Consider the following 26,796-nt stretch of genomic DNA (forward strand, 5'->3'; position numbering starts at 1 on the left):
TTGCCAAATCTTCTCTGCCAATGCCAATGATAGACTACAGACTCTGTACTACTAAAGCAAAGTGCTGCGGGAAACCCTGATATAATATGTGCAAAGGGCAGGTGTGTAGTCCAGGATGTAGGTAGTATAGTGTCTAGTGGGGGATCTGGTTTAATCAGTGTCAGGGGGGGTCCGGGGCCTTGTTAATGAGGCTGACTGCAGAGGGGAAGTTTTTATGGTATGAGGTTTTGCACCTCGTTGACCGCACCCTCTTGCCAAAGGGGAGGGGTTCAGAGTGTTTTCACAATGTGACCGATTCTGCTCTGTTCTGGTCTGGCCCCAATGGCCAGATTCGATCTGACTACAATTTTGGTCACTTCACCCTGCACCTTTAAGTTTAATAATATATATATATATATATATATATATTAGGGCTGTCAATCGAAATTAATCGCATACATAATTAACTGCCTGAACCGATACTTTTTAAGAAAGTAAAAAAAGAAAAGAAAAAAAAATGTACTAAACACAGTTAGTGTCATTAAAGAACGGCTTGTTTATTGCTAAGGCCATATGGTCAAAATTAAATGAACAATAACAATAACTAATTTCAGTAGTAAATTGCTGTTGAACCATCAAATGCACCACGAGGCTGTAGTTTACCAGTTTCATTGAACGCACGCGTCTGTGTTGTTTTTCTGACGGCAGCTGCAGATTGTTACATACTGGTGTTGAATCCTCTACAGTAAAACACAGTCACACTTTACACCGTTTAGTGTTAGCTGTCAGCATTTTAACCGTGTTTAATCGGTAGGCTAACGTTAGCTGCTGTCGAGTATAGTGTTAACTAGCATCATGTGCAGCGGTGTTTGTGTTTCAGAGCATCAGAGAGAAGCGCAGACATATCAGTGGCACCAGATTTCGGTAGCCAAGGTTGGCAGGAAGAAGATTTTTACAAGTAAATGTTCCAATAGAATAGGGTTAGGTACCGGTGCCTTAACGACCTGTATCTACCGGACCGAATAGCAACGTGGATTTCGGTGCCTCATTTCGGTGCCACTGATATGTCTGAGCTTCTCTCGGATTCTCTGAAACATACATTACAGGCAACAGAAACATCGCTGCACGTGACGCTAGTTAACACTATACTCGACAGCAGCTAATGTTAGCCTACCGCTAGCTAGTAGCTGGATTAAACACGGTTAAAATGCTGACAGCTAACGCTAAACGGTGTAAAGTTTGACTGTATTTCACTGTAGAGGATTCCAACACCGGGATGTAACAGTCTGCAGCTGCCGTTGTCTGAAAAACACAGACGGTGCGTTCAATGAAACTGGTAACCTACAGCCTCGTGGTGCATTCAAAGTTATTGTTAAATGCCCTTTTCCCATCTGGTAGTTGTTTTTGTCGTTCAACAGCAATTTACTAATGAAATAAGTAGTTGTTATAGTTATTACATTATTATTAAATCATTTAATTTTGACCATATGGCCTTAGCAATAAACAAGCCGAAAATAATAATAAAAAGAGTTTTTTTTTTTTTTTTTTACTTTGTCACTAATGCTGATTATTCATTGATTCATTTGAATTGAAATATTTAAAATACTTTCACAGCAAAAATTACGTATGCAATTAATTTAGATTAATTAATCACAGAGTATGTAATTATTAGATTACATTTTTCAATCGATTGACAGCTCTAATATATATATATATGTATGGTTCAGAACTCTTTCAAGACTGTCTCACCCTCAACACAGTCTCTCCAGGTGACTTCTTTTGTGGTAATTTATCATTTAAAATACCAAAAAGTTTCTCCAACGGACATGCTTGCTTTTCTGAGTTGCATCTGATTATAAATAGAATATTAGATAGGTTTATTACAGTTTTTTGTTTTGGTTACTGTTGACAAAATAAGCAATTTTCACAAGAGAGATTTTGGTCAAAAGATGGATCCTAATTTTCTCATAATGCAGCCGATAGACTCTTTTGGCTATAGAGCTCAACAGCGTCGTTCGGGAAGTAAAAAAATCTTTGATTTCATCCGAGGTAGACTGACCACGAGCTCTGAGGTTATGAAACAAAGGTTTCTGCTCCTGTAGAAGCTAGATGTCCGTATAAAATCAACCTGGTTTTAAGAAAAACATGTTTTATTTGCTATCTTATGGAGAAATACTACCCACCATTCTAAGTGTAACAGCGACGTCCCTGATTGGTCTAACTCGCTGTTACAGTGAAAGTGTTTACAGTACCCACTCGAACGGCTAGAGCGAGCTTCTACCATTGGAGTCTATGATGGTTTCTGTACACAGTATTGTACCTTTGCCTTTTTTGCTGTTTTCAAAATGTTCTTTTGCGCCACATCAAATGCTTGGTTCCAGGTTTAAAACTCTTTATCTTTATATAATGAAATGTCAACAGAGATATTTAACACCAGGGAAACCTGGGAACCTGGGAAAACACCAGAGCCGTTCAAAAGGGGGGGGAGTCAGGGTGCCCGGGTAGCTCAGTTGGTAAAGCGTGCATCCATATAAAGAGGTTTATTCCTCGACCCAGAGGCCCAAGGTTCGAATCGGATTTGCGGCTGTTTCCTGCATGTCTTACCCCTCTCTCTCCCCTTTCATGGCTGTCCTGGTGATTAAAGGCGGAAATGCCCAAAAAAAAAACAATAAAATAAAACAGGGCAGTCACTGTTGTGCTCTATTAGATAGATAGATAACAACATTATGTCACTGGGACATCTGATTGGTTATTCACCTGTTACCCACATTCTTTATCTTCAAACTCTTCACTCGATAATGCAGGCTTTCTGCTGTAAATTTGTTTACGAGCCATGAATCAGTCTTCACAAAGGTGGTTATGGGGCCTTGCCTCACACTCCCCACCACTAGTAAACTGACAGGTAGTCTGTGTGTAGAATCTTTAGAAATCAAACAAGCCAATTTAGCAAATTTAATGCTAGACAGTATCATAACAAATCCTATCCTAATAAACCTTTATATGCTTGTGTCATTTCCCAGAGGTCAGTGTTGGTCTGGGTATTGGACTGTGCTGTGTTCCATCTGGTGACGGCTGCCCTGGGATCTACATCCACACCCTCTCTCCTGGGTCAGTCGCACACATGGACGGCAGACTGCGGTGAGGATCACTAACTACAGGGCTGTATACATGGTTGGAAAGATGCCTACTGTACTAAAATGCAACAGTACAGTAAGGTATAGCAGGCATCCACATCATTATCTATAAGAGGGATTTAGAAAAAAAAAGTCTATATATATAAATAAAAAATAAAAAATTTATATAAAATCAAAAAAGTTAGACTTTTTTAATAGACATATCAAATTACATTTACTGTCTGTCAGCTTTGCAAAATGTTATTGGCTTTGAATCTTGCTAGCGTAGCGTTAGCTTTCTGGCTCATAGCTGTCTGAGCTGAGCTATAAACTATAAACTATAAATAGCTCCCGTTGCTAAGCGTGGCAAGTCAAATCTAAGGTCCGTCCTATTTACTGGAACAGTGAACAATGTTTGCATTGCCTAAGAACCCTATAGGATGGAAATGATTGTTCCAGGTATTAGTCAAACCCTCAGGTGTAACCAGGGAAAGAGAGTTATTGTTTGGAAAAGGTTTAGATTTTGATTGCAAAACGCATAAAAAATATAAATTAATGGTTGTAAAAAAAGTTATTTGGTAAGTGACCGTAGTATAAGCGGTTTAATGCCCTTTAGCACCTCGTCGGGCATTAACTCTTACATATATATGCCTATATACGTATATATATATATATATCATTTGCCTAACACAGTGGTTCCCAACCTTTTTTCCTTGGAGCCCCCCCCTACTTATGTCCAAGAAAAGCTGAGCCCCCCTGAAACCAAAGTTGAGGTAACTCTTGAGATAGAGCCTTACTTTCTTTTTTGATACAGAGGAGTTATCAGCACTTTTACGTTTCTCCGCCGTAAATTATGTTTCATTCATAAAATAGTGATGCTGTGGCGGCAGGAAAAACGAGGATGATAGCAGCTAGCAGCTGACCTGATGACAGCAAGGGCCACACGTTAAGAGGTCCCGGAGGTTTGGCCTACTAAGTAGCCTGCCTACAATTTTAAGCGAGAACAAAAGTACATAGTTTTTATACAGACTTTTGTATACATTATATATTCTAGTGTATTATCATAATTTGTTTAACATGTGCAAATTTTTTTTTTTTACCTCAACCTCAAACCAGATAAAGACTTGCGCACCCCCTCTGATCTCTGCCTCCCCCCTGAGGGGTCCCCGGACCCCAGGTTGGGAACCACTGGCCTAACAGACCCTTGTTCCTCAGGTTATTACTATTCATACTCTGGCACAACCTTATGTTTCTCTCCTCGGTGTTCTTTCTTTCGTTCTATCTTTCCATCACCGTTTCCTGAACATGCCCTCCCTACCTTTAGGTGTGGGGATGAGATCATGGAGATCAACGACACTGTGGTTTACAACATGGCGCTGAATGATGTCTACACAGTGCTGAGCCAGTGTGCACCAGGTCCAGTCCACATCATCATCAGTCGACACCACAACCCCAAAGTATGCAACGCCTCCCTCCTCACTTACCTTAACCAGTCCAACGCCTAGGCTGGCTCAGTGTTAATGCTGCGGGCCACGGACTCCCTTTGGCTTTCAACTTGGTGTTCTGGCTCCAACAAGTTGGATGGAGATTCTGTGTGTGTGTGTGTGTGTGTGTGTGTGTGTGTGTGTGTGTGTGTGTGTGTGTGTGTGTGTGTGTGTGTGTGCTGCGGGCCATGGACTCCCTTTGGCTTTCAACTTGGTGTTCTGGCTCCAACAAGTTGGATGGAGATTCTGTGTGTGTGTGTGTGTGTGTGTGTGTGTGTGTGTGTGTGTGTGTGTGTGTGTGTGTGTGTGTGTGTGTGTGTGTGTGTGTGCTGCGGGCCATGGACCCCCATTTGGCTTTCAACTTGGTGTTCTGGCTCCAACAAGTTGGATGGAGATTCTGTGTGTGTGTGTGTGTGTGTGTGTGTGTGTGTGTGTGTGTGTGTGTGTGTGTGTGTGTGTGTTAGCTATTTGATACTGGTGACCTGTTTTCCTTAAAATGTTTCTGGGACTTCCTCCCAGTACATGCTCCTTGTAAAGCTGAGGGGGATTAAGCAGAACATGATGATGACTGAATCTGTAGGGCCTCAATAACAGGCATGATGATGATGCCCGTGAGCAAGTTATGTAACACCCATTCCCCCTGGAGCTGTTCAGTGGCCATACCTGGAGGTTTAGGGTTAAATAAAGGTAAAAAAAAAAGAAGGTGACTGTGAGCAAGCTACAGGCACTGCCAGATGACGGTCCTTTCAGGGGCCATGGTAAGTGGAGTTTAGCCAGAAAAAGTGAGTGTCATGCGGCGATGACAGTTAAGTCTAGGCACCTAACGGCTAGTTAAATTTAGCGAAGTGAACTCCGCTCTCCGGCTTGAAAACATTGTGTTTTATGTTGACACCACGTTGTGCTATTTTCATATATTTCATTATTTTCCGGTGAATATTGAAGTTAATAAATAAGTGTTTTGGCATGGCTGGCTGAGTGGCACTATATCCATGGTATTGGAAGAGGGATTTCATTCTTGCATCTCTTGTTTTGTTGTGCATGATCAAAAAACATCCCCCCGTCTGCTTTTTTCACAAAGCGCACCCTGCATACGACCACATAGGTTGATTATTCCTACTCTCTAATGCGATCCAAAAGAGCGTTGAAAAATGGGGTCTTGACCAAGCGTCAGTGTTTGGCGAGTTAGGAGTGAGAATGTGTTGCCCCTACCCCCTGTCTGTGGCTCTGAGGCTCCAAGTCCATTGGCTCCTACAGAAGATGCAAAATCTTTAAAAATGAGTCACAAATATGTAGTTTCACCTTAAAAAGAACTTCAGTTTTAACAAACTTTACTCAAACAAAATGACATAGTGGATTTGCTGGGGAAAGTTTTTTTAGCAGCAGGTAAATTCACATTTGGCTCTGTAGTGTGTGTTCTGGGCAGCATGAGCGAATCCAAATGAACTACAATGTGTTTGTCCATCAAGGAACATGCCATCCACTGCAACAATCTGGTCACTGATATGATTTTCATTTTTATTTTGACTTTGGATACACAAACTATCCTAGTTCAAAGAATGTTGGGTTGGTATTTTGGTGGCAATTGTTGGTAATAATAAACGTATAGAATTATTTTTTGACATTAAACAATATTTGTTAATTGCCCTGCTCACCAATACTTTTAATCATCCTGACCTATGCATTCCTATTGACAGTCCCATCTTTTGCACTCTGTGTGTCTCAGGTATCAGAGCAGCAGCTGAATGATGCTATCGCTCAGGCAGTGGAAAACAGCAAACTGAGAAAGGATAAGAGCCAGTGGAGTATCGATGGTGAAATATGTTTTTGTTCATTATTCATTTTCTACAGTCACATATTACTGTTCAGGGTCATGGTTGTTTGTCTAAACTCAAGCTGTCATATGCAGCTTTCTTCCATGTCCTTTTTTGCTTAACTGTGATTAAAAATTGTTTATGCTATGTAAAGTTCACAAACCAATACATGCTGAATTTTATGTAATTTTTTGCATTTGTACAACATTTTTAAAAGATTCACTAAAAAACATTTTTAATAATGTATCTCCTACAGCTTAAATGCTACCAAGATGATTCATATATACATACAGTGCTTCTTTGTAGATGGGTGTGTTTATTTGTACTGGATTTTGGGTTGCACTTCCATAATGTTGGGGGACTCACAATAGACAGATTATATATGGTCAAAATAGATCCAGCAGAGGCCAAGATATGGTGACTTTTAGTTCCAAGTAGGGTCTACGCTCCAAAATAGGTCCTTCACTTCCCATAATGTCTTTTTAAAGAAAAGACCATGCCTTGTTAATGCCCATGTCTTTTAAAACACCTCAGTTTGTAACTAAGACATCCTTTAATACTTTAATTTATAAATCTCTCTCCAGGACCAATCCAATGTTACCTTGATGGCATCATCAAAGTTAGTTTCTTAGACTCCCTCCAAAAGTGCAACAAAATACAAAGTACTACTGCTCGTGTGATCCTCATGTGTAAAATCAGTGCAGTGCTCCTTAAGTTTTCAAAATATTCCCATAGGGATCCATTGTACATATTTCTCAGTGAATGTGCAGTACACATTCCATTCATATTTCAAATGGTATATACAGTGGGGCTCGAAAGTTTGGGCACCCCAGGTAAAAATTTGTATTAATGTGCATAAAGAAGCCAAGAAAAGATGGAAAATTCTCCATAAGGCATTAAATGATAGATTAGACATTCTTATAATATGTCAAAAAGAAGTTAGATTTTATTTCCATCATTTACACTTTCAAAATAACAGAAAACAAAAAATGGTGTCTGCAAAAGTTTGGGCACCCTGCAGAGTTAATACCTTGTACTGCCCCCTTTGGAAAGCTGAGACCTGACAGTGTCATGGATTGTTCTCAATCATCGTCTGGAAAGACCAGGTGATGTCAATCTCAAAGGTTTTAAATGCCCAGACTCATCTGACCTTGCCCCAACAATCAGCACCATGGGTTCTTCTAAGCAGTTGTCTAGAAAACTGAAACTGAAAATAGTTGACGCTCACAAAGCAGGAGAAGGCTATAAGAAGATAGCAAAGTGTTTTCAGATGCCAATATCCTCTGTTTGGAATGTAATTAAGAAATGGCAGTCATCAGGAACAGTGGAAGTTAAAGCAAGATCTGGAAGACCAAGAAAAATATCAGACATAACAGCTCACAGGATTGTGAGAAAAGCAAGTCAAAACCCACATTTGACTACACAATCCATCCAGAAAGATCTGGCAGACACTGGAGTTGTGGTACACCATTCCACTATAAAGAGATACTTGAACAAATATGGTCTTCATGGAAGAGTCATCAGAAGAAAACCTCTTCTACGTCCTCACCACAAAAATCAGCGTTTGAAGTTTGCAAATGAACATATAGACAATCCTGATGCATTGTGGAAACAAGTTCTGTGGACCGATGAGGTTAAAATAGAACTTTTTGGCCAGAATGTGCAAAGGCACGTTTGGAGAAGAAAGGGTCAGAATGTAATGAAAAGAACCTCTGTCCAACTATTAAGCATGGGGGTGGATCAGTCATGCTTTGGGGTTGTATTGCAGCCAGTGGCACAGGGAACATTTCACGAGTAGAAGGAAAAATGGATTCAATAAAATTTCAGCAAATTTTGGATGCTAACTTGATGCCATCTGTGAAAAAGCTGAAGTTAAAGAGAGGATGGCTGCTACAAATGGATAATGATCCTAAACACACCTCAAAATCCACGGTGGATTACATCAAGAGGCGTAAACTGAAGGTTTTGCCATGGCCTTCACAGTCTCCTGACCTCAACATAATTGAAAATCTATGGATAGACCTTAAAAGAGCAGTGCGTGACAGACAGCCCAGAAATCTCAAAGAACTGGAAGACTTTTGTAAGGAAGAATGGGCGAAGATACCTCCAACAAGAATTGAAAGACTCTTGGCTGGCTACAAAAAGCATTTACAAGCTGTGATACTTGCCAAAGGGGGCAGTACAAGGTATTAACTCTGCAGGGTGCCCAAACTTTTGCAGATGCCATTTTTAGTTTTCTGTTATTTTGAAAGTGTAAATGATGGAAATAAAATCTAACTTTTTTTGACATATTATAAGAATGTCTAATCTGTCATTTGATGCCTTATGGAGATTTTTCCATCTTTTCTTGGCTTCTTTATGCACATTAATACAATTTTTTACCTGGGGTGCCCAAACTTTCGAGCCCCACTGTACAAGTTATTTAGTTATTTAGAGTTGCACAAAACTTAAAAGTCTATCGAGGCGCATGTATTTAAAACTAGGCAGCAGTATACAGTATAAACACCATTTAAATTCCAAATGCTCACTGTTGCACATTGATCAAGTGTGAATTATCTTACTAGGATGACATGTACAGTGTATGGGATGCATACCTAATGCAGAGGTGTGTTAAAGCCTCCATTCACTCCCATTACTCTCTATTTCAGCCACTGCATTAAGGTCAGTGAGTTTTCATGTGATTATAAAGTCATCCACAAATCACACTAACACTAATCACATTTATCAATATCAAGCGCAAAGCAATTACATACATTTTCCTCAGGAAATGCGTCTTTTTTATCATTATTTCATTATTATACAGTAATTTTCGGTATAATAAGTTTTTTTCGGCCCCAGGGCTACGCAGACTGGACCACAGCTCTCACAGCCGGCAGAGATGTGAACGCTGTCTGGAGAGGAGTTTTAGTCAGCTGACGGTTCGACGAGCACAGAAGGCAATGACACGCTCCTGCAGCGATAACACCACCAGCCAGCAGCACAACCACTGCCTCACCATACACAACCTCCACAATGCACACCACAACCCATCCGCCCGCGTCCACAGCTTGGACACTCCCAATGTAAGCAAACATGCGTCAGGTTGTATGAGATGGGCTAAAATGTTCATGCAAGGTTCAAAATACAGTTTCTGGGATCAGATGGGAGACTTTTGTTTCTGGGATTTCATTATTGAAAATATATCCAAGTCCAAGTAATGTCCTCTTTTGATGTGTATTAGTGTGTCTTATCTTATCTCGTCCCATTCCTGTTGTGTAGTCAATGAGAGAGACATGGTCTGACAACAGATTGTCGGTGCCAGTGTATCCTGATGAAGACTATAACGTCCCGTACAACTCTGCTGCTGCCAACCTGTCCGGTCAGCAGGCCTTGGATCTGGCCCTCAGGGGCGAAAAGGTACCATAACTATCCATCCATCCATGGATACATCTATCTATTAATTCATCCATTTATCCATCCATTCCTCCATTCATCCGACCATCCATCCGATACATTTATTTATCCATACATCCATCCATCCTCCCTCCTGGATGTTAGTGTGGTGTGGCATTAATGATGAATGATTTATTTATTTATTCTTACATCTATTAAGTCCATGAGATGAAGTAAACTTAGTCCATCCATCTATTCTCTACAGCCATGTATCATGTTCAGAGTCAGTGGGGGATGTACCCCATCCCATTGTCCATTGGGCAAGAGACAGGGTACAGCAGGGACCAGTCTATCACAGGTCTGCTCCAGAAACAATATACATATCTTGGGAGGATAAGGATGACAGGAAAACTGTATTTTAAATTATATATAGAAACAGAAAAATAAGTGTAATTTATGATAGTGTTATTGAAGAAGAAAGTTTCATATCCACTGGTCCTGTCTCTGTCTACACATCCTTTGACTTCACTGCAGACTGCAGTTGGCCGAAGAGAAGCATTTTTAATATAGGGACGTATTCTTATTTTAATGATAGCTGATTCTCTGCTCAAAACCATATCTGTTCTCATGAATAATTAATTATGTGTCCATACAGCAGTTAAATAAAGTACAATGTTCCACTATATTCATATGACACACGTGTCACATAATTTACGACCCAATTTCACACAAGGTTTAATGGATACAACAACCAAGCTAACGGACATCTGGCTTCCATTAAGACAATCAATAATCCTGTCTTAATTATAACCCTGTGTGTTGCTGTGTGTGTGTGTGTGTGTGTGTGTGTGTGTGTGTGTGTGTGTGTGTGTGTGTGTGTGTGTAGTCTACCTGCAGAGTGCGTGCTGCTCCACGGCAACACTGCTGGCCTCAGGATGTGACCAGTGAGGAGGGTTATAATGGAGACTCCAGTGGCTCAAGCAGAGGATCCCCAGTCAGAGATGGAGGACTGGAGTCGTCATCACACACCAGCTGCCAGGTAGCTCCACCACACTGAACAACACAGGGAATGCTTATAGTTATAGTAGCTGCAAAAGGGGTTCACTTCTGTTGACTTAGTGCACCTTTGCACATTTGCTAGTATTTGCTCTTGATGAATATATTTTTATAAAGCTTTTACTGTTCTATGATTATACACAATATCTTCTATGCCACACAAGAGAGGAGGCCTTTTTTAATTGTCCTTTGGCCACACAGGCAATGACTTTGAGGGTACCCTTTGGTAATTTGATAAAATTAGTTTTCATCCATGTTTGCTAACTAGCAACTAGGCTTTTTTGCTGGTGCATTGCTACATTTCTTGCCACAGACTGTTGATCAGTGGGGATTGCAACACGTGCATGGATGCAGACATCAGGCAAAGATAGGGACAGAAAAAAAGGAACTAAATATTACATTTGAAATTAAGCAAACCAAGCCTGAGGTTTTACACAACAAAATGGCCCAAACCCAACCCAGAACTATATACTTTGTCAGGATCTGTCAGGTTTTTGTCAGATAGCAGAAGTGTTCTAGAAGTTTGCCATTTCTGTGCAAAGATGTGTCAGAAAAAACTAAAGAAAATACACATCACAATCAAATTGTGCAATGCATCTATTGGATTGGAGAGCTCCTTAGGATGCCGACTAAGAAGTGGTCCTACGTGTCATACATAAAAAAAGACACATGAGGGCGCCAGCTGCAGCCAAAACAACCTTGCACATACTGAGAGATGCTTTATCAAACAGTATCTAAATTCAGTGGCCATATAAGGATGTTGAAAGTATGTCTGAGACCATAGAAGTTGTCAACTTCAGCATCACAGTCTGTTTTTCACTTCCACTCTGAGAGACTGCTACTTTCTCAATGTACTGATTACATTAATCATGTTTCCCTCAATGTACGAGTCATGCTTCTTCTGAAAAGAGTAACACCCTCCTCTCCTTCCACCGCTGCAGTTCTTCAGCAGTATGTACAAGGCCTTGCGAAAGATCCTGAGGTTACTCTTCAGGAATGTATGTGAAGTGTTGTGGTTTGCAGTGTTTTGCTGGTGAAAGCATGCTCAACTCCTTTGGCTTTTTATGATTTATTAAAACATGAAGCTGTCAGCCTAGTCATAGACATTTCAATCAGGAGAGAGTTCTTTGCAGATATGCAAAAGTTTATTGTACATAAGCATAGTGAAATATGCAGAGTCTTTGGCGATTAGACTCCATCGTATAAATACAATTTAAAAGGGGTAGAAGAAACAGGACATATCCCCCGATGTAGTCTAGACACTGGTGATGGTGGAGAAGGAACCCAAAGACCGACCGAAGGAGCTGTCTGCCGGAAGGGGACTCCGGGTGCCTTAGTTGACGAGACCGGAGGTGGAAGGGGAGGAGGAGGGTTGTGCGTTTGCCTGAAAAGACAGCTGACAGCAATGGAGAGAAAACATTTAAAGCAGGATTACATGCTGTGATTGGATCATGACTTTCGTGGCCAGTTCTGATTGGTTTACTGAAAAGTGAACACCTCTAACCAGCTGAAAAGTTTTAGGAAGAGAGAGAGGTGATTGAAGTTAATGAAGTCTTCCTGAAAGAATTTACGCTTAGCTTCATTACAGAGAACAGGGTGATTGTTGTAATTAAAATACAGTATTTAACTGCTTTACTGGTACTAGTCTAAAACCCCTTTTAGGGGTTAATATGTTGTAACAAATAGCTTTATTAAGAGTTCATGCTTTATAAATCAGTAATAAGCCATTTGGACAATTTATTATCTTGTGGAAAGCCATCCAAGTGGAGGCTGGTATAGCAGCAGATTATTGCCCATGGTTTTCAAATTAAATGTTCAACAATTACACTTGATGGTACAATCCTATCACTAGACATTTGTATACCTAATAATAACTCACTAATAAATAGTAAATTGTTAGTTAATTAAACTTCCAATTAATAGTTCTTTAACTAATAGTTAACTCTTAACAAACAATGACATGATGATTTATAATATTTACTAATTATTAGCAATGTTATAATTGATGTTATTTCATCATTAGTTAAGTGTAAAATAAAATAATTAGTTTATAACTTTAATAAATGGTTTATAAAGCATCAAGTAACATTAATGTGGCCCCATTAAACACTTTTGTGATCTATAAAAGATCTATAAATGATTATTTATTTGATTACTGGTGATATCTAAATAGTGTAATATGGTGATGTCTAAGTAGTACTGTTTAAAGATGCTTTCCAAAGAATTTAATAACCATTTACAAGGTTATATAATCATTAGTTGAAACTTTATAGCCATCCAAATAATGTTTATTAACGGTTTACAAACGATTTCTTAAAGGTTTACAAATCATTTGGTAATCATTAACAACTACTTTATATAATATGTAAAGTGTTATCAACTGTTAAAATACCCCAAATTATAGCATTACTAAACATTAGTAAACATTATTGCTTATCATTTCAATGTTTGTTAACATTAAAATTAACTAAAGTTTAATAACTGTCAATTAACCATCTATAAATGATGGTTATTATAAAGTGTTACCCAAGGGTTCTTACAATTCCTTATTTCTACAATCTGTGCTTAAGAACAACGGTATTGTTACTGTTTAGGAAGGACTGTAGTTACATAAGAGGCAAACTACTTTGGCGGCAGTCGCCACTTAATCGGAACGTTGGTGGTTTGATCCCTGGCCCTGCAGTCAGATGCCGAAGTGTCCTTGGGCAAGACACTGTCCCCCAAATTGCTCCCAATGATGTGCCATCAGAATCTGAATGTGTGTGAGTGTTTATCTGAAGAGCAGGTGGCACCTTGTTTGGTAGCCTCAGCCACAGTGTATGAATGTGTGTGAATGGTTCCTGTACTATGTTAAAGTGCTTTGAGTACTTGTTAAGACTAGAAAAGCGCTATATAAATACAGTCCATTTACATATACATTTACTTGACTGTAAGGGTGTCAGGATTTCGATTTTAATTTGAAATCAACCGAAATTAAGTCACAATCTCAAACTTCGAATAAAAAAATGGAATCGTCGGTGCTGCCATGCCCCCATGTCACGTCCAGTTGGCTTGCCAAGCGGAAAAAAACACACGTGTTGAAGTGCTGTGAGTCAACCTCCTCCTTAGCTACAGCCAGTCAAAAGATAGCTAACTGCAAATGCAGGAGACCCATTGACAGAACTTGAACCCTCTCCTCTTTCACTCTTTCGCCGGTGTGGAAGTATTTTGGATTTCCAGTGAGTTATGTTGATAACATTCACAATGTTGACAAAAAAGCCACAGTTTGCAAGCTCTGCTATGAGCGTGTACCATATTCTTCCACTGGCAGCACGACTAACGTGGCAGCTGTATTCTCTGTAACGTGACAATCTGCAAGAAACAGGTTTGGTTATAAATCACTAAAATAGCAGTGACAGCACCGTTTGGCTTAGTTATCCATGCCGTTAGCATCGTGGCTAACACTTTTGTTACTTTATTTTTTGACACATCTTTTCGGCTGTGCTTTCTAACATGATGTCATTGTGCTAACCAAGCACCGTTAGCCTTTACAACAGAGCTGCTTCAATACACTTGTTAGATAATGTTTCATTACAGAGTTCTCTGTTGATTTGTGTTTGTTGCCATGTGCTCATGGTGGAAAAGGAAAGTAAACAGAGAGTGCCGTGTCGGAAATGCAAAGTGCTGTGACGTAGATCCCCTTCAAGGCCAGGCTGATGTTGGAAGTCCCTCTAGTGGACAGAATGTGTAACAACAACCACATACTTGTAGTGGCATTGACAAAGCATAAGCCTGAGTAGTGTAGTACATATTAATAACAGGCTGCATTTGAGAATTCAATCTTCAAATATTATTTGAATAATGGCATAGCAACCTGTGCTTTAAAAAAAAAAATGTAAAAATGGAGAATAGAATTGAACCGTGACTGTGTGTGTGTGTGTGTGTGTGTGTGTGTGTGTGTGTGTGTGTGTGTGTGTGTGTGTGTGTGTGTGGATGGCCTCAAAATGAATGAATAGTGCATATGCCTAATATGGTGCTTACAATACCCATGCCATGTTCCAATAGTGCTTATTCTGCATGCTTTGACACATATCTGTGTTTGTGTGCATGTCAGCATGAAAGCATGTGCCCGTATGTAATCAAAATTACAGGGCTTCACCCTAGTGGTATCCTGCATTTAGATAGTTAGATTTGATTTGAGATATATGTCGCCTAAATTTTACTGAGACAATGGAGGTGAATGGAATTTAGTTTGTGGTACAGCTTTTTTTTTATTTTATTCTACAGCAGCATCTCTTTTCCAGAAATAGTGCCATTGTTCAATGGACAAGTGGACAATCTACAGAACACAATTTTTTTTAAAGATATTTTTTAGGACTTTTTTCTTTATTTTAGCAGTTTTTAACTTTCTACTGAAGAAAAACCCTATCAAAACCTGTACCCGACCCCCAATCTCATTAAACAAGACAAGGCAGCTTTATTTGTATAGCACATTTCAGCAACACGATACATTCAAAATGCTTTACATAAAACATTAAAGAGCAGTTAAAAACAATTAAAAATATTTGTTAAAGAGAATATCAAAAACGGCTAAAATACAATAAGACCGGTATGAAATAAAAGAATAAACGTTACAGTGTAGTGTAAGAAATGAACAATTACTTGATTTCTATTATTAATCCCTCTGTCGTTGTCTGTTGTGTTGTTCAAAAAGTAAATTGGGGACAAGAAACATAATTTTGACTGGAATGTCATAAAGTTCCGTAACATCTGTTGTCCAGTCAAAATGTCAATAAAAAAAGAAAAAGAAGTGAACAATTCTGGGTGCCTGGATAGCTTAGTTGGTAGAGCAGGTGCCCATATATAGATGTTTACTCCTTGATGCAGCGGGCCTGGGTTCGACTCTGACCTGTGGCCTTTTGCTGCATGTCTCTCTTGTCTTCAGCTGTCATGTCGAATAAAGGCCTAAAAATACCCAAAATATTATCTTTAAAAAAAAGAAAAAAAGAAAAGAACTATTCCTTAAAAAAACATGGACTCCCTCTTCTGACTAATCCAGTTTGCACGCTGCCTGTACTGTATGCATCTGGCTTGCTGCTGGTTAGCTTCTGGGCCTGTTACTGACTGACTGAATGTCTGAGCGGAAGCAGGGTGCATGATTGCACCTCTCTGTGGTCGGTACGATAGAAGCTGTCGACACAATACTTCCTGTTTGTGTCGCAGGAAGGAGAACGAATAAGAGAACAGTCAGAGGGGACCGGAGAAGATTTGACACATCCAGACACTGCAGCCTGCACGAGCGACAGACTACACACAGGTAAGACACAAGTACTATTATCTTACAGTCAAGCACCTGAATGCAACTTCAGAACCAGCTGGTTAATCAGGCAGTTGATTCAGCAATGTGACAGCAGGCTGATCCCGGTGCTGTGGTTATCAGTAATTCAGTGGAAAGTAACAGAAGTTATATTTCCTGTTTGAGGCAGGGTTTTTATGTCAGTGAATAGAGTTCAGTCAGATGATGGAGTCCAACTGGGGCTGCAGCAACGTGGATGGCCACCTGCTTTAGTTATACCAAGATTGTCATAATCTTGGCTTATTATGCTTTTCCGTATTTCCTGTCATATCTATAATGTCATAATGTTGGATTTTCATGTTAAACGTGGCCAAAACAATGAGGTAAACGTATTTCAGAGAAATGAGCTAAAACGTTCAGATTTCCATCTGTTCTGAACACTACGGTTTCAACAGTTTTTTCTACTCTTGGCTAAGTGTTACACAACTCCAAGCTGCCCTTCTATGATTGGTCATCTGCTCCAGGCAGGAACTACTGGAGTGTTTTTTTATTTTTAAACCTATTAACATGTCTGTTTACATTGTCGCATGTAGCTGCATGCTAACGGCAGTAAAAGATGTAATCTTGGCTGCCAATGTTGTTAATTTCTCTCATATTCCGGGTCGCATTACTGCTGAAACATGTCTGATTCGGTAGTGTTTGGTTCAGAAGTCTTTATCTGCGATATCTGACATGAACATGTTTGAAATAGGCCCCCAGGAAGTGTGTCAGGCTTTAAGTCAAATTGAACGTTGCGGCCAAACAGTAGAATTACATCCCCCTCTAGCCCAAAAATACTTTTTCCCTCAGACTTACATGCCGAAAGACACGTCTGTAAATCAGTGGATACATTTGTGAATGTGAAATGGCTTGTTTCAGCGTTATTATGGATCCAACTGCAGTTCTAGGCAAGACCCCGTCCTACGAAGCAGCCCGATTGGTTGGGGTTAAGCACTGACCTCGAGTAGTTAAGGTAAGGATAGCCGATTAGTCAGGGGATAGGACTTGAACAAATTGGGTTCCGTTACCTCCAAAACTGCAGTTAGATCCATAATAACGCTTCGTTTCACTATCATAATTTGATCCATTCAGTCCGATAACATTTGGTCTAGAAGTCTAGAAGAGCCGCACGATTAAATAATATAATCCCCATTCAAGTTAGCGGAGCAATAAACAGGAAGTAGTCGGCTCAGTCGGAGTGCACCTGCTCCATTGGCCACAAAGTACGGAAGCAACCCAGCGACAACCCCCATGATGGCTTCATGCGCCAATAAGCAACTCTCGTAGAAATGAATGGGGCTCCGCCTCGAACACTGTATCCAGGTCTTATTATACATCCATGGTTTGAAACACAGGGCCCCCTCTCAAACTGTTCTGCTTCCCTGTGTGTTGTGTTGACAGGTGATCAATCCGCTGTGCTCTGCTCCCAGCCGAAGAGAGGAGCCCTGAGGAGACAGGCTCGTGTTGACCAACAAACCCGAGAACAGCTTCAGGAGGATCCCTGGGTTCGCCTGTCAGACAGCTCGCCTGAAGAGCTGCCCGAGATCCACCGCCACTCCCGCCCCGACGCGGAAGACAGAACACAGCCGACTAACATCCACAGCAAGCCCACTGCCATGACTGACCAAGACAACATGCCCGAGCTCAACGGCACAAACGGGACTTTAGATCCTCCTTCTGACACCACTCCCGAAAACACATTTGAAACTCCTCCGGGGGCAAAGATGGCGCCACCGGTGGCACCCAAGCCTATCTGGTTCCGCCAGAGTCTGAGGAAACTTCGTGACGAGCAGGGCCAGAAGAAGCAAGCTAAAGCCGCAGAGCAGAGGCCTGCTGTGGTCTTCAACAGAAGCTCCGCAGTCAGATCGGCCTCATCTGCAGCAAACCTGTCCATCAAGCAGAAGATCCACTCGTTTGAGACTTTTTCCAGTCCAGAGGGTCCAGAGAAGGGGGGAAACAGGAGGCCTGTGGCCCCTTCCGCCTCTCTCCCTCTGGAGAAGGAGTCCGGGAGTCCCCCTTTCTCACTTGGAGATTGTGGGAAGGGCAAACATAAAATCCCAGAAGAGATCCAGGCATCTGTTAGGGAGACAGACAGCACACATGTCTCTGCTATCACCTCCTCCACTTCTGAAGTATTTAGTCAAACAACAGCCAAGAAAACTGAAGATGAACCTCCGTCTATCCAATCCCCCACAGATCTCCCACTTTCTGAAACCATCAGCGAGGAACTGGACTCAGGGATACATGATTCTCATTCAGCTCCAGTCCATGATGACAGGAATGTCTTTCCATCTAAACAGGAGTGTGAGCTAGAGAGAGAGCATCTTACCGGGTCCACGGAGTGTGAAGTCCTCCCCCCTGTGACATTTGTGAGATCCAGTGAAGCTGAAGGGGAAAGTCCTCCAGAGGGGACGGAGGAAGATGGAGCGCAGAGCCAGGGAAAGCTGCAGACTCCAGCTACAGACAGTAACGCCCCGAGAGGCCTGGAGGGAGAGAGTTTAGAGAGAATCCTTGCCTTCAGTAACCAGGTAATCTGTCCCATGAGGAACTATGGCAGTGTACTTTATTTGTAATGCAATAAAGACAGCACTCCAATTAATAATTTGTATTGCCACATGGACGTTTCAAACCCTTCTTCAGCGTTTCTCAGACAGTCTCAGTGTGTTTTTAGGCAATCTCAGGTATTAACTGGAACGCTGTCCTAATTGCTTATTGCATATTATTATTCACATCACAGTCTTCAAAGTTTAAACTTTTTAGTGTACTTTATTTGTCATGTGAGCATTATTTAAAGGGAAATTCCTCATACACTTTGTGATTTTGAGCTCAACTTTTTTGCCGCAATCATGAAAAACAAACAGAAAGACCAGCTGTCTGATGAGTGATGACCGACACAGTGTGTGAATGAATGTTCAGCCAGCCATCTCCTCACTAGAGCATTAGCGTTATGAACAGCTGTACTATCTTTACCTTTATTAAAGCCTGAAGATGACACCAGGCTGTTACAGTATAATCATACAGACCTTTACAAACATCAGACTGCTTGCTGTAATAGCATTTCTCCATTCTTGGCTGAGATGGACGACATAGCGTGAATATTTGAATATTCGGATCCAGCCCTACAGATTTTGATCTGAATTTGAATAGACCCATTTCACAAATGAATCTGCAAAATTCCTGTTATCACACAGTGTATTGGGCATTTAATTAAATTCAATTCAACTTTATTTATATTATTATAGTGTCATATCATTACAGAAGTTATATCAGGACACTTTACAGATAGAGTAGGTCTAGAGCATACTCTATAATTAACAGAGATCCAACAATTTCCCCTAAGGGCAAGCATTTGCTGCGACAGTGGCGAGGAAAAACTTTAAACAGACAGAAACCTCAGACAGACCCTGGCTCTTGGTGGGCGGCCATCTGCCTCTGCCCGTTTGGACATAGAGACACAGATACAGAAATATAATTTCATAATAATTATAGCAGTTAGCATGATGCATAGTAGCATGAACAATAAAGATAATAGAACTATGATATGATGATGAATGACTATGACTATGATGAAATAGTAGTTGTAACAGTGCAGGGCGTAGCAGGGCCTAGCAAGACGTAACAGGGCCTAGCACAGCCTAGCAGGGTATAGCAGGGCCTAGCAAGGCGTAACAGGGCCTAGCACGGCCAAGCAGAGCGTAGTAGGGCGTAGCAGGGTTTCGAGCATTTAGGTACAGTTCAAAATGGAAGCAGGAAGTCGCTCTGTTAACTGTGATAGATGTTTGCAGCGGACAGTTTACCTTTATTTGAATTAACGTGATAAGTACAATGTTAACATTGCTGATGGAAATGATAACTCAAACTACAAAAATAAGACTTAAAGCTATAATAAACCAGAATCCAGATTCATTCTTTAATAAGGTGAATAGTTTTCACAACTCACGCTCCATGTGCCTTAATGCTTTCTCCCATATAGCTTGAATTGTCAACACACATTTGTCACATTGCATGAATGACTTCAATTTTTTTCTATTTTACCAAATTCTTTGCAATTCATTCAACACATTTCCCTTGATACATTTATATTTCAATTTTTCTTCTTTCTCTCAGTATGTTTTGCTGGTATTTGTACATCTATATGATTATTTTTTTCTCTCGTTATTTTCAAAACACTAATGTGCTAATGTGTTCTTACTTTGTTATATTTGTATTTCTAATCTGTCACAAGAATAACCTGATTTTAATTGTATCTTAATCTATTTTGGAGCAGAAAAGACAAATCGATTAGTTGTCAACTATGAAATTTATCGCCAACTATTTTGGTAATCGATTTAATCGGGTTGAGTCATTTTAATAGACAAAAAGGTCAGAATTCTGTGATGTCAGTTTGTTAAATGTGAATATGTTCTAGTTTTGTCTCTCCTCTGTGACAGTCAACTGAAAATCTTTGAGTTGTGGACAAAACAAGACATTTTGAGGACGTCATCTTGGACTTTGGGAAACACTGATCCACATTTTCTGACTTTTTACAGACCAGACAATCAATCCATTCATCCAGAAAATAAAACACAGTAATCAATAATGAGAATAATGGTTAGTTGCAGGTCTATTCTATTTTTATGTTGTTTTTTGTTCCAGGTTTCCCAAGCATTGATGCGCTCCCTACCCATGTACCAGTGCCATGATAACCCTCACACCCCAGACCTGCAGTACCCCTCCGCGGAGGATTTCAACGACCCCGGCCCGGACAGCAGCGACAGAGGCTTCTCTGTCAGGTAAGAGGTTTGGGTCTTATTGTTAATAAATTAACACAGAGATCAATGTTAAAAAAGCAACGTTTTTCTCACTTTTTCAACAGTTTTGTCGCTATGTTGACATTTTTTAAGCTTTTTTTTTTCAGTTTTAGGGATGTTGTTTTTGGAGGCTTTTGTTGTTTTTGACATTTTTGTCATTTGTTTTGGTAACTTTTTTCAACAGTTTTGTCGATTTGTTGACGTTTTTGACACTCCCTTCACTGGTTTTGTCATTTTTTTGTTGTTTTTTTACAATTTCTTTATTGATTTTTTGCACTCACTACATTACAACTTTGGTTTAACAAGCCCCCCTCCCCCTGACCCAACCCACAACAAAGTTTATCTCTCAACATCTGTTACACTATAAGAGCTTAAAAAAAGAAAAACAGAAAGCAAATGATATGACAGTATCACATGTACAGAACAATGGCTCCTCCAGCAAAGCTATGAAACACATACAGTAAATACACAAAAATACAAAATTGCACCTTTTCTATCACCCTCCAAGACATGCCTCGGTCCTTGCCCCTTTAATTGGGAATTTTTAGTTTTTCTTTTTATGTCGACTGTAATGTGTCATGTATGTTTTAAATGTGCTGAGTCATGTTTCATGTATGTTTTTAAATGCAGACCCCGGGGTAGAGTAGCTGTGTGTTACAGGGCACAGCTAATGGGGACCATATAATAAACCAAACGTAACTAAACATGACTTTATTATATTAACAGGGGCTCACCCTTTAGAAAGTATGCTGTGTCTGTTTTATATTCATGAGGAAGTGGTTTAGGTCGGAAAAGAAATTCACTTCCTGTTTTAGCAGAGAAGCAGTGGCAAGTTTTTAATGAGTGAGAACAGATGTTAAATACAGCCGAGTTCTACGCTACTGACATACACAATGCTCAGAGGTGTGTAAGTGAGATTACATCCTCATCTCTAATGTGTTTTTGTCTTTTTACACACAGCCTGGCCACGCTGAGGGAGTGTACCATTGAGCGAGGGGAGGGGGGGTCTCACGACCAGGCAGCACTCACTTCTGCTTGTGCTCACTCGCTCATCTCAGCCATCCCCTCACAGGAAATACAGAGGATGATCCAGGAAGTCCAAGATCTGGATGAAGAGACGCTGAAGGTAGACTTTCACTTGGTATAACACAGTTTCAATGATTGTCTAGACCAGGGGTCTTCAACCTTTCTTTATCTGAGGGCTACTTAAAAAACAAACAAAAAAAAAACAAAAGTGGCCAAGAGCTACTGGCATCACATCACTTACATTTATCTACATAACACACAGAAGCTGAATGAAGCTACTGTTTATACATTACTATTTATTTACATTGTGATGTACTGCAAACAGACTACATGTACAATCTCTTACATCAGGGGTGTTCAACGTTTTTAGGCCAAGTACCCCTTTAGCTGAAAGAGAGATGGAGCAGGGACATACATATATTGTATAAAATGAAGTTGCATATTAAACTAGGCTATTGAAGAAAGTAAATGGATATTAATATATTATTTATACATCATGTTTTAATGTTTAACATAGATGTGGAGGGCACAGTGACTCCTTAAGTTTAACTCTATAGCTACCATAATGGCTTAGCCTGACAAGCCAGACCCACATCAAGATGTTGAGTCTGAGAACTTACCATTGGCAGGGCTCAATCCGAGGGGCGGGATAAATGGTTGTCTTTCAAATTCCCTCTGCACTCATAGCCAACCAGAGTAACGCTAGTTGATAGATTAAACTTTTGCCGTATCCGGTCAGCAAAACTCCGCACACATCTTCCTTTTTTAAGAATGACTTCAGTGCTTATCTCCAAGTCTTCCAGAGTCACGGCCAAAGCTGATTCGAAAGACCGCTGTTCGCCAGCAGCAGCCATCTTCTTTGTTTTCAAGTAGCAGGGAATTCACACGGAACCGTCGCAACTCTGCCGTCTTCAGTGTGTAAATTAAATGGTTTTTTTTTTTAATTAAATGTTTCTTTGCTATTATTTATATGTTGGATTCATATTATTGTATATTTCAGAAATTTCCTTAATACTCAGGCCATGAGTCTAACCAGGGGTGTCAGACTCATTTTAGTTCATGGGTCACATACCCCTAATTTGATTAATCAAGTGGGACAGACCAGCAAACCACTACAGAAAGATCAGAAACGTTTATCGTCACAGCTTGATGTTGGCAAACGCAAGTTGCTTCTGCCACGACAGCGTTCTAAGGCCGTTGCAGGAGAAAAAATTATGTTACAGACCCGGGAGAGGGGTTATATTCCGAGAAAGAAATTCAAATTTATAAGATTAAAGTCGTAAATTTACGTTAATTTTTTGGGATATTTTCTGAAATTAAAATGGTAAATTTGATATATATATATATATATTTATTAAAATATTGAACTATTCCTTTAACTATTACAGCAAAGTTTCCTAATTTCAGTTCCTATATTTAAGAGGAACATAATATGGGTTGAAATGTTGAAATGTTTTCATCAGTTCATGGTCAGATGATGGATGGATTACAGTCAGCACATTGGTTTGATGCAGCACACTGAACCCTGCTGAACCATATCTTTACATAATGAAATGCTAATGTAGTTACTGTAAACATGTATACTGTACAGGCCATACTGCTACTGTCTCTGATTACTGAAAACCAAAGAGGCCAATGCGACTTTATGATAGATGACGTGCATGCGTGTGTGTATGTGTGTGCATGTGTGTGTTTTGGCATATTGGTCAAATTGTGTTGTCATTTAGGCAAGACCTATTCATCTTTAATAAGTGTAAACATTTAAAATTATTAAATTAATAAATAATTGTGATAAATAATAAATAAATAACGTTTTTCTTTTGTGTTTTTTGAACTGAATTCAATTTGAATTGCTTTTTGCACTGCTCACAATAACCACAATGACCTGTCAAGTGTCAGTTGGGTTGTGGTTTGCACACGGTGCATAGGTCTGCTGCCCTTATATGGGTTTCCCTATGCTAATTAAATATTACCTGGCAAACGTAATTCATCGACATACTCGGCCATCTGGGAGGCATCATGGATCTGCACTGTGTTCCATGTATAACAACCCTAACAGGATTTCACATAATAAACTCATGACCATCATCTTTACCTTTTAGATTTAGATGTAGTGAAATGTTCACACACAGTATCGCCTTGGTGATGTGAACAATGCCTGCTGGTAACAAGCCAGTTAATCTGAGCTAATCACATAAAGAAGAAACAAACTGAAGTAGTTACTCTGCCTTTTTGTCCACAGCAACTGGTGGACATCCATGTTGTGAGTCTGCATAAAGAGGAGGGAGCTGGGCTGGGCTTCAGCATCGCGGGAGGCTCGGACCTGGAGAGCAAAGCTCCGACAGTAAGCAGCGCTCTACACACTCACAGTGAGCACAGGAGAACAAGGGTAAAGCGTGATTTATAGTTCTGCAGAGGCTCCACGCAGAGCTTTCACCTTAGCCTACATAAATGGCCTGACATTTATACTGTACGTATATGTGCGTTGATGTGTGCGTCGATCTCTGTAAGAGAATAGCAGGGTCTGCATGTGTGTGGTGTGTGTGTTTGTGTGTGTGTGTGTGTGTGTGTAATCCTCTCCTTGATTTCATGTTGTTTATGGAGAAGGAGAACCAGGAAATGAGTCGGGGGAAATGCAACGCTACCAAGCCACAGCCGAGCGACGTGTAGTTACATTTTTCGAGAGGTGCACGTCAGGCTACGGTGTAGGGTACGGCGTAGGGTACGGCGTAGGGTACGGCGTAGGGTCGGTGTCTCCACGTACATATCTACGGCATGGATTTAACGCAGAAGCATAAATCAGCCTTTACCTTGGGTTTATTCCTTAACCCAGGAGGAATTATTTTCCTCATGGAAGTGAAAATGTATGATAATCAGCTACATGATCAGATGTACAGTGGGGCAAAAAAGTATTTAGTCAGCCACCAATTGTGCAAGTTCTCCCACTTAAAAAGATGAGAGAGGCCTGTAATTTTCATCATACGTACACTTCAGCTATGAGAGACAAAATGAGAAAAACAAATCCAGAAAATCACATTGTAGGATTTTTTATGAATTTATTTGCAAATTATGGTGGAAAATAAGTATTTGGTCAATAACAAAAGTTCATCTCAATACTTTGTTATAGACCCTTTGTTGGCTATGACAGAGGTCAAACGTTTTCTGTAAGTCTTCACAAGGTTTTCACACACTGTTGCTGGTATTTTGGCCCATTCCTCCATGCAGATCTCCTCTAGAGCAGTGATGTTTTGGGGCTGTCGCTGGGTAACACGGACTTTCAACTCCCTCCAAAGATTTTCTATGGAGTTGAGATCTGGAGACTGGCTAGGCCACTCCAGGACCTTGAAATGCTTCTTACGAAACCATTCCTTCGTTGCCCGGGCGGTGTGTTTGGGATCATTGTCATGCTGAAAGACCCAGCCATGTTTCATCTTCAATGCCCTTGCTGATGGAAGGAGGTTTCACTCAAAATCTCACGATACATGGCCCCATTCATTCTTTCCTTTACACAGATCAGTCGTCCTGGTCCCAAAGCATGATGTTTCCACCCCCATGCTTCACAGTAGGTATGGTGTTCTTTGGCTGCAACTCAGCATTCTTTCCCCTCCAAACACGACGAGTTGAGTTTTTACCAAAAAGTTCTATTTTGGTTTCATCTGACCATATGACAGTCTCCCAATCCTCTTCTGGATCATCCAAATGCTCTCTAGCAAACTCCAGATGGGCCTGGACATGTACTGGCTTAAGCAGGGGGACACGTCTGGCACTGCAGGATTTGAGTCCCTGGCGGCGTAGTGTGTTACTGATGGTAGCCTTTGTTACTTTGGTCCCAGCTCTCTGCAGGTCATTCACTAGGTCCCCCTGTGTGTGATCAGCGTTCTTGTGATCATTTTGACCTCACGGGGGGAGATCTTGCGTTTAGCCCCGGATTAAGGGAGATTATTAGTGGTCTTGTATGTCTTCCATTTTCTTATAATTTCTCCCACAGTTGATTTCTTCACACCAAGCTGCTTACCTATTGCAGATTCAGTCTTCCCAGCCTGGTGCAGGTCTACAATTTTGTTTCTGGTGTCCTTCGACAGCTCTTTGGTCTTGGCCATAGTGGAGTTTGGAGTGTGACTGTTTGAGGTTGTGGACAGGTGTGTTTTATACTGATAACAAGTTCAAACAGGTGCCATTAATACAGGTAACGAGTGGAGGACAGAGGAGCCTCTTAAAGAAGAAGTTACAGGGCTGTGAGAGCAAGAAATCTTGCTTGTTTGTAGGTGACCAAATACTTTTTTTCCCGAGGAATTTGCAAATAAATTCATTAAAAATGCTACAATGTGATTTTCTGGATTTTGTTTTCTCATTTTGTCTCTCATAGTTGAAGTGTACCTATGATGAAAATTACAGGCCTCTCGCATCTTTTTAAGTGGGAGAACTTGCACAATTGGTGGCTGACTAAATACTTTTTTGCCCCACTGTATCTCTTGGAAACAGTGCTGGACATATCTGCAGAAGATTGCAAAGGAAAAAACAATTCTGTCACAGTGTGTTGCAAGAGAGAACATAAGGTAGAGGAAAACTTGTAGCCAAATGCAAAAGACAGGGTTGACTAGCACGGTTGTATTTCTATATCTGTAGCTGTCCTATACATGTATAGTGAGGATGTAGTTGTGTATGGTATTACCGGAATTACTTTTAATTGTGTACACTTAGAGTTACCCTCTCTAAAAATGGCAGATGAAAAAGGCCTACTGAACCATATTACAGCATTTCTGATTAATGCTGGGAGGGAGCACAAACCATGCAATAAAGAAGAGCCTTTTTTTAGAGTACTTTTCTGCCTGTTCTGTTAAAGTGGCAGAC

The 26,796-nt window shown here is 40.4% G+C and overlaps 1 protein-coding gene across 3 annotated transcripts in view; it reads left to right on the top strand.

Annotated features, from left to right (window-relative positions):
* Positions 1-26,796, top strand: part of il16 (interleukin 16) — a 77,831-nt gene that overhangs the window by 40,918 nt on the left and 10,117 nt on the right. For 2 of the 3 annotated variants that reach the window (XM_078259445.1, XM_078259533.1), the window contains exons 13-23: positions 3,000-3,117; positions 4,417-4,549; positions 6,300-6,387; positions 9,226-9,449; positions 9,646-9,783; positions 10,646-10,798; positions 16,018-16,111; positions 17,531-18,657; positions 20,765-20,901; positions 21,880-22,045; positions 24,188-24,334. In XM_078259445.1, the coding sequence (XP_078115571.1) occupies positions 3,000-3,117; positions 4,417-4,549; positions 6,300-6,387; positions 9,226-9,449; positions 9,646-9,783; positions 10,646-10,798; positions 16,018-16,111; positions 17,531-18,657; positions 20,765-20,901; positions 21,880-22,045; positions 24,188-24,334 (2,525 nt within the window). The remainder of the gene's footprint in view (positions 1-2,999; positions 3,118-4,416; positions 4,550-6,299; positions 6,388-9,225; positions 9,450-9,645; positions 9,784-10,645; positions 10,799-16,017; positions 16,112-17,530; positions 18,658-20,764; positions 20,902-21,879; positions 22,046-24,187; positions 24,335-26,796) is intronic. The other variant, XM_078259622.1, reaches the window with a different exon arrangement.

The sequence above is a fragment of the Sander vitreus genome, chromosome 1 (genome assembly GCF_031162955.1).
Source record: "Sander vitreus isolate 19-12246 chromosome 1, sanVit1, whole genome shotgun sequence".
Taxonomy (NCBI): Eukaryota; Metazoa; Chordata; class Actinopteri; order Perciformes; family Percidae; genus Sander; species Sander vitreus.